Source organism: Melitaea cinxia, chromosome 30, assembly GCF_905220565.1.
Source record: "Melitaea cinxia chromosome 30, ilMelCinx1.1, whole genome shotgun sequence".
NCBI classification, from domain to species: domain Eukaryota; kingdom Metazoa; phylum Arthropoda; class Insecta; order Lepidoptera; family Nymphalidae; genus Melitaea; species Melitaea cinxia.
In genome coordinates, this window is record NC_059423.1 from 496,889 (window position 1) to 509,948 (window position 13,060).

The 13,060-nt window shown below is 38.4% G+C and overlaps 2 protein-coding genes and 1 long non-coding RNA gene across 3 annotated transcripts in view; 2 read left to right on the top strand and 1 right to left on the bottom strand.

Annotated features, from left to right (window-relative positions):
• Positions 1 to 880: 880 nt before the first annotated feature.
• On the top strand, positions 881 to 2,164 carry LOC123668052. The gene has a single exon (XM_045601845.1). It carries the CDS (start codon positions 881 to 883, stop codon positions 2,162 to 2,164), a length of 1,284 nt encoding a protein of 427 aa, XP_045457801.1.
• A 9-nt stretch (positions 2,165 to 2,173) lies between these two features.
• Positions 2,174 to 4,954, top strand: LOC123668053. The gene has a single exon (XM_045601846.1). It carries the CDS (start codon positions 2,174 to 2,176, stop codon positions 4,952 to 4,954), a length of 2,781 nt encoding a protein of 926 aa, XP_045457802.1.
• A 7,520-nt stretch (positions 4,955 to 12,474) lies between these two features.
• The window catches only part of LOC123668296, a 34,792-nt gene continuing 34,206 nt past the window's right edge, over positions 12,475 to 13,060 (bottom strand). The window contains exon 3 of the long non-coding RNA XR_006745556.1: positions 12,475 to 12,503. This is a non-coding gene — a long non-coding RNA (uncharacterized LOC123668296). The remainder of the gene's footprint in view (positions 12,504 to 13,060) is intronic.

Consider the following 13,060-nt stretch of genomic DNA (forward strand, 5'->3'; position numbering starts at 1 on the left):
ATGAAAACTAAGTTAACTGATATCCTACTACGCATCGACCAACAAAAGTGGAGGTGGACCGGACATATGATGCGCGACAAAAAAGGAAAATGGTGTAAGGCAGTTTCAGAGTGGTACCCAAGAGATGGGAAGAGAAGCCGTGGAAGACAGTGCTTAAGATGGGAGGATGACCTCAAAATGACAGCTGGCCCAAGGTGGAGACGGGTAACTCAGGACAAACCACAGTGGAGGTTATTAGAGGAGGCCTATGTCAAGAGGCACGCTGTGATTAGAGATATTATATAAGTTATAACTGATGCAAACGCGTACATCATCTTTAATCTCAGAATAAAAGGGCTTTATTATTATTATTATTATTATTATATATATTTATATATATATTTCAAACCAAAACGCATTTCCCTTTTCATAAATGGTGGTTAAAATCGTTGAATTATAAATTGAAAATAACGTTCTAGTAAATGGCAGTCATGGTGTAATTATGGGGTGAAAGGGCCTACTATTGGTGGAGCGACCCCACGTCGTTGCGAAGGGGTGGGAATTACAAACTATAAACCCTAATTTAACAATCGTTTTACAATTGTGTACTTACATGTCTTGACAGATATAATTTATTCAAAAGAAAATCTAAAAAAAAATATCATTTCATATCATGTGAACATTCAAAGTATTAGAAAAACTTAACAAAAAGTTTGTATCAGGTAAAACACTCGTGTGGAGTTATATTTAATATTATATACTATATGTATCTCTGTCATCTAGCCCAACATCACTTTTCAGTTGGCGTTATTTTCCTAAAGGTTTCGCCCCACATATATCATATATCAGTCACATATATCAGTCGTGTGTCGCTTGCGCTTACGAGCGGACGGTTGCGAAGATGAGTCACAAGGCGAAAGATAGTGGTGAACAAGTAATTACAACAGTTAAATGCAATTCGTGTAATATAGTTATTAATGAAGTCCTTGCATTTGTCTGTAATAAAATAGACGTAATGGACGAGGACAGTATATGTCGAATCTGCGAAACAGCATTTTCGGAGAACGAAATTACAGTCGCAAAGAATTTACTTTTTGATTCCATCGCGAACAGCAAGAAGAAAGTAAGAAAACGGAAAGGAAAAGTGGTGAGGGACATAGAGGACATTATTTGCTGTCTTAAAGAAAGCGATCCAGAGATAGTTCCCGTCTTTGTGGCACGGGAATTGCATAAACTACCCCCAGTTTTGTTCGATCACCTGGACGCTACTCGGATTCTCAAGGACCTTGTTAAGTTAAGACAAGACATAGATCGGATGACAGACATTTATGCAACAAAAGAAGAAGTGCTAGAATTAAAACAAAAATGTACGAGTATAAATAATCCGCTCGATTATAACTGTAACACCAACAACATTATAAATACTAATCGTGGTGCATGTTTAATTAATAGTTTTGAATTAAATAGTGGGCCAACAGGAATATTTCCTATAATAAAATCGAATGATGTCGTTTACATGAAAGAGGGTAGGGACATAAATTGTACACCGCGACGAAACAAAGAAACAGCTGACGACGTGCAAAACGTTGAACCTACGATGAATCAGCTGCGATCGCCACGCGCTCCGCACCCCGCGCCTAGCCCGCCCATTGAGCTATCACTGCCGGCTGCGACGAGTAATGTAAACAACGATGCATTAGAACTTGCGGGCGAATCAAATACGGAAACAAAAATTGTAACATCTGTGAAATCGTTTGCTAGCGTAGCCAAGGAAAATGGGAAATGGAAACATGAACAGAAAACGAGTGAGTGGCAGCAAGTACAAAGGAAAAAATATAGAAATCGCTTTACGGGAAATAAAGGAAAAGCGGTTGTTCAGCCAGAAAATAACTTTAGAGCTGCGGATATTAGTGTTCCTATATACATTTACAATGTATCAAAACAGACGACGGAAGAAGATATTTTCAATTACATTAAAAATAAAACAAGTCTAGATATTAAGTTAACTAAGTGGAATATGCGGCATGATAAAGCGTATTGTGCTTTTAAAATTTTTGTACCACAATACAAACTTGAAACTTTTTTGTGTGAGGACTTTTGGCCAGAAGGAATATCGTTCCGTCGTTTTATTAGTTTTCATCGGAACGGAAGAATGTCAGGGGAAAAGCGAGAAATATGTAAATAAAACATCGTAATGGATAACAGTACGCCCATAAAATTAATAAGTTTTAATTGTAAGAGCGTAGTGAGATCCGCGGAATGTATTAGAAAGCTCTGCCTCAAGGCAGATGTCGTTGCACTGCAAGAGACCTGGTTGCTGCCACATGACTTGTCCTACCTGGGTACCATCGACGACGGGTTTGCATTTACCGGGACCTCTGCTGTAGATACGTCTGTTGGAGTATTGAGAGGCAGGCCGTACGGTGGAGTGGCTCTGCTATGGAGAAAGTCAACGTTCCCGTGTGTCACCGCGTTAACTAGTGCTAGTGTTCGAGTGGCAGCTATTAAAATAGTGCACGGTGATCGATCGAGTTTAGTTGTGTCGGTGTACATGCCTACCGCGAAACCGGAAAACTTACTCGAATATACGGAGTGTCTTAGTGAAATAAACGCGTTAATAGAAAACAACGACGTAGAGGCTGTGTATGTGCTTGGGGATTTTAATGCACACCCGGGTGAGTTATTTTCAAACGAACTATTGAACTTCTGTGTCGAACGAAAGTGGTCGTGTGTGGACATGGAAATGCTTCCTCTAGACAGTTATACATTCGTGAGTGATGCGCACGGCTGTCGGCGCTGGCTCGATCACTGCGTGACGACCGACGCGGCCAGTCGCTCGATTTGTAATGTTGCGATACTATATGATGTTTACTGGTCTGATCACTTGCCTTTAATTGTTGAGTGTAATTTTCAACTTATAACGCCTAAGTTGACATCCCCTAACACCAGGGTTAATAAAGTTATTTGGGGGGAAAGAAGCTCAGAACAGACCAGTAAATACTCGAAGTTATGTCAAAATGAGCTTAGTAAGATAGTGTTTCCTGCGCATTTTTGCGAATGCGCCGATGGTTTCTGTAGTGACATTAAACATAGATACGATTTAAAACGAATGTATGATAACATAGTGCAAATACTTAGAGAGGCGGCTGTGAACTCCTATGTGGGCCCTACTTTTCGAAAACATAGATCTGTACCGGGATGGAATATGCATGTCAGTGACGCTCACAGGACGGCACGATTATTCTATCAAAATTGGCTTCTTATGGGTAAGCCAAAGGGGGGATCGGTTTATGAGGAGATGAGGGAAAGCAGACGGGTTTTTAAGTCAAAATTAAAATTGTGTCAGGAAAATGAAAATCAAATAAAGTTAGATATCATAGCGCAACATCACGCAAGTAAAAATTTTAGTAAATTTTGGAAGAAAACAAACAAATTGAATCCAAAGTCAAATAGCCGCCCTGCGAGCGTTGCTGGCTTTCACGAACCCCGTGATATAGCAAACTTTTTTAGACAACATTTCAAGGTTGATCTATCGAGCAGCTCCGGTACTCGGATGCTCAATACTGTGCAACCGAAGTCAATAAACGTTAGATTTTCCGCTAACGATGTAAAGAGGGTCATAAGTCAGATGGTACGAGGTAAGTCACCCGGTCACGATGGGCTCAGTATTGAGCATCTGAAGTATGCAGAGCCTGACTTGTCTAGAGTTCTCGCTATGTTTTTTAACTTATGTATAAGTCACAGTTATCTGCCAGAGGGTCTTATGTACACCATAGTAGTACCTATATTGAAAAATAAAACAGGGGATGTATCCGATGTGTCCAACTATAGACCAATCTCACTCGCTACGGTCATAGCTAAGGTACTGGACAGTCTGCTTGATAAGCAGTTAGAGGGGCATATTAAGCTTCAAGACTCCCAATTTGGTTTTAGACCGGGTCTTTCTACAGAGAGTGCCATCCTATGCCTCAAGCAGACTGTACAGTACTATACAGCTAGAAAAACTCCAGTTTATGCCTGTTTTCTGGATTTATCAAAAGCTTTTGATACAATACGGTATGATGTGCTCTGGACAAAATTAAGGGAGGAGACTGATGTACCCTGCGAGGTTGCATCTGTGCTAGAATACTGGTACTACAACCAACGGAATGTTGTAAAGTGGGCGGGCACGCACTCAGAAATGTACGGGTTGGAATGTGGGGTTAGACAGGGGGGCTTGACCTCTCCTCGTTTGTTTAACCTTTATATGAACGGGCTGCTTGCCGAGCTTAGAAATTGCAACATTGGCTGTCATATCGGGGGCGTCTGCGTAAATAACATCAGTTACGCTGACGATATGGTACTGTTAAGCCCGTCTATAGGTGCACTGCGCAAATTAATGCGGATTTGTGAACGGTACGCTGAGGCCCAGGGACTCAGATATAACTCGAAGAAGAGTGAACTCCTAGTGTTTAAGGCCGGCAAGAAAGTCTATGCGAATGTGCCACCTTTATATCTTGGAGGTGTTGCTTTAAATAGAGTAGAACGTTTTAAGTATCTGGGTCACTGGGTTTCGGACAACCTCAGTGATGACGAGGATGTGGAGCGAGAGCGCAGGGCACTGGCCGTGCGCTGCAACATGCTGGCCCGAAGGTTTGCAAGGTGTAGTGATAGTGTAAAAGTAACTCTGTTTAAGGCATATTGCCAATCCTTCTACACCTGCAGCCTTTGGGTCAGGTATACGCAGCGTGCGTACAACGCCCTGAGAGTCCAGTACAACAATGCATTCAGAGTGCTGCTCGAGTTGCCGCGTTACTGCAGTGCCTCCGAAATGTTTACTACGAGGCGCGTTGATAGCTTTAAGGCTATTATTCGTAAGAGGTGTGCATCCATGCTCCGGAGGCTACGAACCAGCTCGAACGGCATTCTGAGTGCACTGGCGGACCGCTGGGACTCAGCAATACTGCGCCACTGGATACGGCTACATTCTGACTGACGAGGGTCGTGTCCAGATAGCTATTACTTTTACTTTTACTTTTTTACTTTTGCTTGTTATGGATTTGTATTGATTTTATTTGTTGTTTGATATCTTTATTTACTTTTATTCATATTTATATTGATTTACTAACATTAGATATAAGTTGTTTTTGTAATACTAACATTAAGATATGGACTACTTATGTCTGAAACAAAATAAATAAATAAAATAAAATAAAATAAAAATATTTCCCACCATAGGCTTTATATCATTGTTTAAAGAGTAAGACGCTCGTGGAGCATCGGCAGAATAGAATAGTGCCCCCCTCAAGTACCAGGTGTCGTAAGAGGCGACTAAGTTACTCGGAGCAGATCCCCGTAAGACACGCGCAGGTCATGCAACCGAACCAGCTCCACACGTCTTGTCGTTCCTATGGGTCCAGCTGGCAAGGTCGAGAGCGTGGAAGGGTGGCAGTGGGAAAACCTGCACTTCCTAAATTCAAACCTAGGCAAAGCAGATAACATCTGTGGAGAGGACATTCCGCCATCGCAATCTCAGGGGCGGTGAAGCCAACATGGATTTACGCTGCTTAAAACATTTGCAATAGATGTAAAGGCCATAGATAGAAGAGATAAGGAGTAAGAATATCTTATATCTAAATGTATCTAAGCTGTGTGGCTACGGCAGTAAAGAATATAGGCACCCCCTCTCTTCCCGTGGGTGTCGTAAGAGGCGACTAAGGGATAACACAGTTCCACTACCACCTTGGAACTTAAAAGCCGACCGATGGCGGGATAACCATCCAACTGCTGGCTTTGAAATACACAGGCCGAAGACGGGCAGTAGCGTCTTCGGTGTGACAAAGCCAGCCCTGCGGTCACCAGCTGACTGGCTGCCCAGCGGTGTGATTATGGGCAATACACATGAGTTGTAGTGAGAGACACCATTTTTGGCGCGAATTTGTGGAGGCAGTCCAGCAGTGGACTGCGATAGTCTGAGGTGATGTAATTTATTTATTTTGTGTGTCAATGTGTCAATATTTCCCTTGACTACGCCATAACTGGAATGATTTTATAGTTTTCAACAATCCTTTTTATGTTTGAAGATTCTTTTTAAGAACCTTAAGTGAAAATTTTGAAAAATGGAAAATGTTTGTGTGCAAGATAGGACCACGCCTGTCAAGTCACCTAGTATTATACTAAATTAGTATATGCCTCGGAGAGCACGTTAAGCCGTCGGTCCCGGTTGTTATCATGTATACCTGATAGCGATCGTTACTCATATTAGGGAATATATCCGCCAACCTGCATTGGAGCAGCGTGGTGGATTAAGCTCTGATCCTTTTCCTACATGGGGAAAAAGGCCTATGCCCAGAAGTGGGATATTATAAGCTAAAGCGTAGTATTTTGTATTGTACTTAGTTAAGATTTAATATTGTTAGTTTTAATTAACTAATATTGTATTTTTAATGTAGTTTTAAATGTAAAATAAAATGTTTAACAAATAATTAAAACAGTAATGAATTAATTATCGAAAAATATCGTGTTTCTAATAGATAAAAAAACATTTTAATTAAAACAAAAAAAAAAAAAAAAAAATCGAAAAAAAAATTAGTAATCTCTTTCTTCGGTTTTTCTTTTTTTTTGGTTAATCTTAAGTGTTTTGTTTGGTTCCTAAGTATGAACTTATTCATTTTTATTCTTATGGCAAGATATCGGGCCGACAAACCGACAGACATATCTCTAGGTATGTTAGTATGATACCAACACAAATAATACATTCAAAATTAAAACAATTATTTGAAAATTTATTAATTTTAAATAATCTTTTTTTTTTTGAGGTTGGCTGTCAGGAATCACTATTAGTGATAAGGCCGCCTTTGCACATATTTAAGTTATAATATTGTTATTTCCTTATGTAATTTCAAATGTGCAATAAAGTGTTAAATAAAAAAAATAAGAATTGTATAAAAAAAAAAATAACTTGAATAATTGTGAACCTTATTTTATTTTCATCATAAAATATAGTTATAGAATTTCATCCGTTTGAATACGATTTAGAATTTTATCCGTTGAAATACGATTTGCCTATACACAGTTTCATCCCTTTTCTAACCTTTTTAAATATTATTGAAAAAATGTTTACAAGTTACAACTTGTTTGCTCATGCTATGCTTGTTTACTCATATATAAATTGGGTCAACAGCTGAACCCTTAGGTAAGTGTGAAACAGGCAGATTTGTTTTCATTTCTTTGATATTATTGTAGTATTACATAAAAAAATGTTTTTTTTTTTTTAATATATAGACTAGCGCTTGACTGCGATCTCAACTGAAGTCAAGTGAAGATGCAGCCTAAGGTGGTGCGCGCTTGCCTAGAAGATGCCTATTCACTCTTGATTTAAAGATACCTAAGTTATACTTCGTTGGAAAAACGGAAGCCGGAAGGGCATTCCAAATTTTAGCAGTGCGTATTAGGAACGAGGAAGCAAACCGTTTAGTGCGAGATCGTGGGATTTCAACCACATAGCGGTGCAGATTCATGCGATGCCTTGCGGTTCGGTGGTAGAAAGGTGATGGTGGAACCAAATTATATAGTTCTAGAGTACACTCTCCGAAATATAACCTGTAAAATACCGACAAACAGGCAACCTTGCGCCGATGTTCGAGACTTTGAAGTTTAGAGCGAACCAGCGATTTGTCACCGATGAGTCTTCTGGCGCGTCGATCCACAGAATCCAAAGCAGCGAGCTGGTACTTGGCAGAGCCATCCCATAAGTGGCTGCAGTACTCCATACACGATCGAACTTGTGCTTGGTAGAGGGTAAGAAGCTGTTCCGGTGTGAAGTACTGCCTGACTTTATTGAGGATGCCAAGTTTCTTACCAGCAATTTTTGCCTTGGATTCTATGCATTGTCCGAAGTTCATATTAGACGAAATATTTATGCCTAGAAGATCAATACTATCGGTGATCGTTACAGATACACCCCGGAAAGTCGGAGCTAATGGGAATGGACTCCGTTTAGCAGTGAAAAGACACGCTTGTGTTTTGGAAGCATTAAATTTGAGTAGGTTGGATACCTCTTTGAAAGCCAAATTCATGCGTTCAACCAGGGCCTGTCTGTGCTCATGAGTTTCAGCCCCACCAGCTCGGGGACCGGACACGTATCTCTCCGTAACAGTGCTGTCATCCGCGTATCCAAAGATACCGGGCCTGAGGAGGTCATTTATGTAAATCAAGAAGAGGGTTGCAGAGAGAACTGATCCCTGAGGGACACCGGCATTAACCACCATCATGTCAGACGAGGAGCCATCTAAGAGCACCCGAAATGATCGCCCACTCAGGAAATCTGATATCCAGTCACACAAACTCGGGGGTATTCCGTAAGCTGAAAGCTTGCTCAATAGGCTCTCATGCCAGACCCGGTCAAATGCCTTCGATACATCAAGTGAGATAGCTAGCGCTTCTCCGTGATTGTCCAAGGCTTCGCCCCAGATGTGCGAGGCGTACACTAAAAGATCCCCCGTGGACCTGTTACGGCGGAAACCGTATTGCTGGTCCGACAGGAGGTCATTCAACTCGAGGTATGCTAGGAGCTTATCATTAAGTATACGCTCCAAACTTTTACACAGTATGGAGGTGATCGCGATAGGTCTATAGTTAGCCGGGTCAGCACGACTACCTTTTTTAGGTACAGGTTGTACGTTGGTAATCTTCCATGCTTTAGGAACTTGAGCGGATTTTAGAGAGAGGCGGTACAAGCGCGTGAGAATAGGAGACAACTCAGGAGCACAGTGTTTAAGTACTCTTGCTGGTATCCCGTCAGGGCCACTAGCCTTATTCACATCCAAGTTACGGAGTACTCTCAAAACCTCAGTTTGGCGATTGCGTAGTTCAGACATAACAGAGTCGCAAGGTGGATGTCTGGGTGGTGAGGCACTACCTGCATCAAGGAGCGAATTTTCTGCAAACAGATTTGCTAAAAGGTTAGTCTTGTCTGTCGCAGTAAAGGCCAGCGATCCATCTGGTTTCAGCAGCGGAGGCAGCGAAGGACGGCAGAAGCTCATTTCAACCGACTTAGTGAGTGACCAAAATGCTCTACTACCGCGCGGATGGGAAGCTAATTTGGCTCCGAAAAAATGTTTATTATACTTAAATAATAATGTTACAAGCCTTTCCAATTCATTTCACTTCAAAATATTTTTTTTGAACAAAAAAAAATTGAAAAATCATAACACTCTTTATCCGCGCAATTGGATAAAAATCCAAGTTAATACAACCCTCAGTTGATGTAAAAAAAGGTAATACAAAACACACACACAAGTCGATCATACAACAAAACGCAGGTACACACACACAGATATGTATATATATAGGTGTATTATAAAGAAGAGTTCACATAAATAACTTTATATTTTATTTCTAACGTATCTATCATCAATACATATAATAAAAATGTAACGAGTCGCTGTCTGTACATGGATACGAGACAAAATATTATATCTGTGCAGTAGACCTTTATCAACGCAAATATCATCCAAAACAATGACTGTTAAATTTTTGTCTGTTTGTCTGTGCGCTTGTGCACGCTAATCTCAGAAACGGCTTCTCCGATTTAGACGTATTTTTTCACATATATCTTGTGGTAAGCTTCACTTAACATTTAGTGTTTGTTTCACGTCAATCCGTTTCATAAATAAATAAAAAGTTATGTAAATTTGAAGAATCACGTTAAACGTGTAAATACCCAAAACGACGGTGTTTACAATGTAAAAGAAGAAGACGTAGTCATGGACGCAGCCAGTAATTATATATATCATTTTGTAATTGAAACATCAAGCTATTGAAGATGGGTTCAGGAGGAAATATCCTGTTGTGCATGGCGCTTATGACTGTTTTCACACGGCCGTGACAATCACAACGACATATCTTCCGACGACTTTTCAGAAGTTTCATTTCTATCGTGTATGAATTGCACACACACGCTTTTTTAAAACAGTTTTAATGGATTTGTCCAAATTTGCTATTTATATGTATATTTTTTATCGCTTCGCTTCAGCCTGTAATATCCCACTAGTGGGCATAGGCCTCTTTCCCCATGTAGGAGAAGGATCAGAGCTTAATCATCGTCGTCGTAGAGTTTGTCATGTGCGGGGATCGAACCCGCAACCGCCAGCGCAATAGGTACAATCCATGGCTGTAACCGTTGCGCCAACGCGGCGTCATGTTTTATCTGATTAATATTATTAGTTTAGAAATAAATGATCTGATCTTCTGTAAGGTCGAGGTACTTCCCTAGGGCTGCTTTAGGTGTTAGTCAGGATATTCCCTGCTGTACCCTACCTCAGTAGTGACTTAATCTTGATATAATACAACTTTATAAGTATTAAGGCTACTTGTTTACTACTACTATGCGAATAAACTGTGACACATCGAGATACTTTATAGCCTACGCTCTTTTTATTTTGAAATTTGTACCAATAACAGAATTATTAAAAAAAAATACAATTACAAACTGACAAAGTAATAGAAAAGTAAGTATATTTTTTAAAGTTGTTGGAATAGAAATAAAAAAAAAAATTGTAATGTAAGCAAAAGTGATTAACAAATAAATAACAAGTATTGTATTGTTGAAACAAATTTATAAAATAATAATATAAAACTTACTCATTAAATATTAATCGTTCAAATGTATTTACGCGTATAACGTCCGAACATAATCATTGGAAACTGTTTTGTTGGATTTTTAAAGATATACTAAGTATTGAATTAAAAAAAAATGATTAAATAAATAAAATAAAATAACTGCGCCAAATTGCGTAATTCTCCTTTAAACAGGTAACAAAAAAAAAATCGATATATTCACGAAAAAAAAAAAAAAATATGGCAGAAATGGTTTGATAAAAAATTAAATTGTATATTTGTAATATGAAAGCAACTTAAAAATAAATAGAATAGGCATTATTTTAATTAAAAATCGACAAAATAAAGACTTATTAGATTTAATGGAGGCGAAGTCGCAAATAATAATTAGTTATTAAAAAATATAAGTAATAAATGTTTGCGTAGTAACGGCTGTTTTCAATAAATAGTTAGATTATTTCTGGTTTTGCCTAACGATAGATTTTTGACACAGTTTGTATGGAACTTACGTCAAAATTCTAGTCCTAGTAAGTATAAATTCAGATATAAATAGAATATTGAAACAGGCCGCAAGTCAGCTAGTCAAACAAAAATATGGATAAAATATTAAATTAAAGCGTAATGTGTAATAGTCTTAACACGCACACAAGTGTACGATGCGCGGGCGCAAGTGTGTGTGAGTGATTCAGCGCAACAGGCCCGGCCGGTCCGGCTACCGCGTTACGCGGCGCGCCTCCACACTGACACGACACGACATTTTATTAAAATACTGCCCGCGTCCTGCGATTTCACCTGATTTATTTGAAGAAAAAAACGCACTAAGATATTATATAGCCTATATATAGCCTTTCTCGATATATGGACTACACAAAATTATTTTTTAATTTGAACTAAGGTCCTGAGATTAGGGCGTTTAAGCAAACAAAGAAACAAACAAGCTTTTCAGTTTTATAAAATTAGTATAGATTTTTGGATGCTTGGTCAACATAAGTTATGTTTTGTTTGTGACTTCGATTAGATCGACACATAATACGACTCAGGTTGTCGGTAAAACAGTCAATTAAAAATCCGATCTCGATTAAATTTCAATGAGAGCACCCGACAAGACTAATGGTTGTCTTTGGATTAATAGTCAAGATCCATCAAAATAGGCATTTACACCCAGTAAAAAGTTATAAAGCTGAAATATACAAAATACACTCGAATTGAGAATCCTCCTCTTTTTTAGAAATCGGTTAAAAATTATACCATACAGGGCAACTTCTTATTCGGAAAGGCTGTCAGAAACTAGATCTATATGTTTTGAAATCTCATTCAGTAGCCGCATGGCTTGTGACATGGGGTTATAAGAATACCTGTATCGACAGACGGTCTGAAGAACTAATAAAAAAAAAAAATGCCTAATTAAATTTGCTTATTGTATACAACATATATTATACTACCTCTGTCCGTTCATATTCTTTTACATGATAAGTAATCACCAATATATCATATACTATCTTCACCTTTCACCTGAATTCAGTTTGTCACTGATGACATAGGCTATATTTTAAACGAAGAAAACGGAAAAGATAAAATCGTCTAATCGAAGCGGACAAAACGGCGGGCGGAGTTCGTTTTTATATAAATCTTATTCTATTTATATTTCAAAAATTAACATTGTTTTTTTAATTATTGTGTGTTATAGCTTTATTTGATTTAACATACGCACATAACTTTTTATGTGCGTATGTATTTTCTATGCATTCCTTATAAAGTTTAATATGTGAAAAAAAAATTAAAATCGAACCTGTGGGATAAGCATAAATAAACTCGACAAGCTCTCTCGCTGTATAACATTATTGAAGTCTAAATATGAGGGTATAAATTGTTGGAATAATGAAAAGAAATACTTACAGTTGAGTATTGTGATGAAATGATCACATCTGGAACAAAAAATAAAATATTAATATTTTTATCAATTAACAATTGAACGTAATCAGCCCGTAAGCATCCAATTACTAGACAAGGAAAGGATTAGAGCTTAATCTTTCTTCTGTGAACGTGGGTTGATGGAAAAATTCGTAACTATAGCTTATGATCCGCCAACCTGCAGTGAAGCAGTGTGATTGATTAAGCTCCGAACCTTTTACGACCCGAAAAAGAGAGCCGATATGCCCAGCAATGTTTTATGTGTGGCTGATCAATCAAACACTATTGTCATTATAATGTTATAAATATAATTAACTAGCTGGTTTACAGTTACGACTGTAAATTAATTTGAAATTTCTGATTGGAGTATCTTTTATGATAACCAGGCATGAGATTAGTTTTCGTTTTTTTTTAATGATTTCATATTCAAGATAAGATGTATGCAAGATATTACTGATTTTATATTAAAACACAGTCTATATATTATTTTTCAAAAGAGTAACTGCGGAATTTCTTGCTGGTTCTTCTCTGCAGAATCTACATCCCGAATCGGCGGTAGTTTCACTTCTAA

Coding starts and splice junctions, on each gene's coding strand:
- LOC123668053 (XM_045601846.1), top strand. CDS start 2,174: ATGGATAACAGTACGCCCATAAAATTAATAAGTTTTAATTGTAAGAGC.
- LOC123668052 (XM_045601845.1), top strand. CDS start 881: ATGAGTCACAAGGCGAAAGATAGTGGTGAACAAGTAATTACAACAGTT.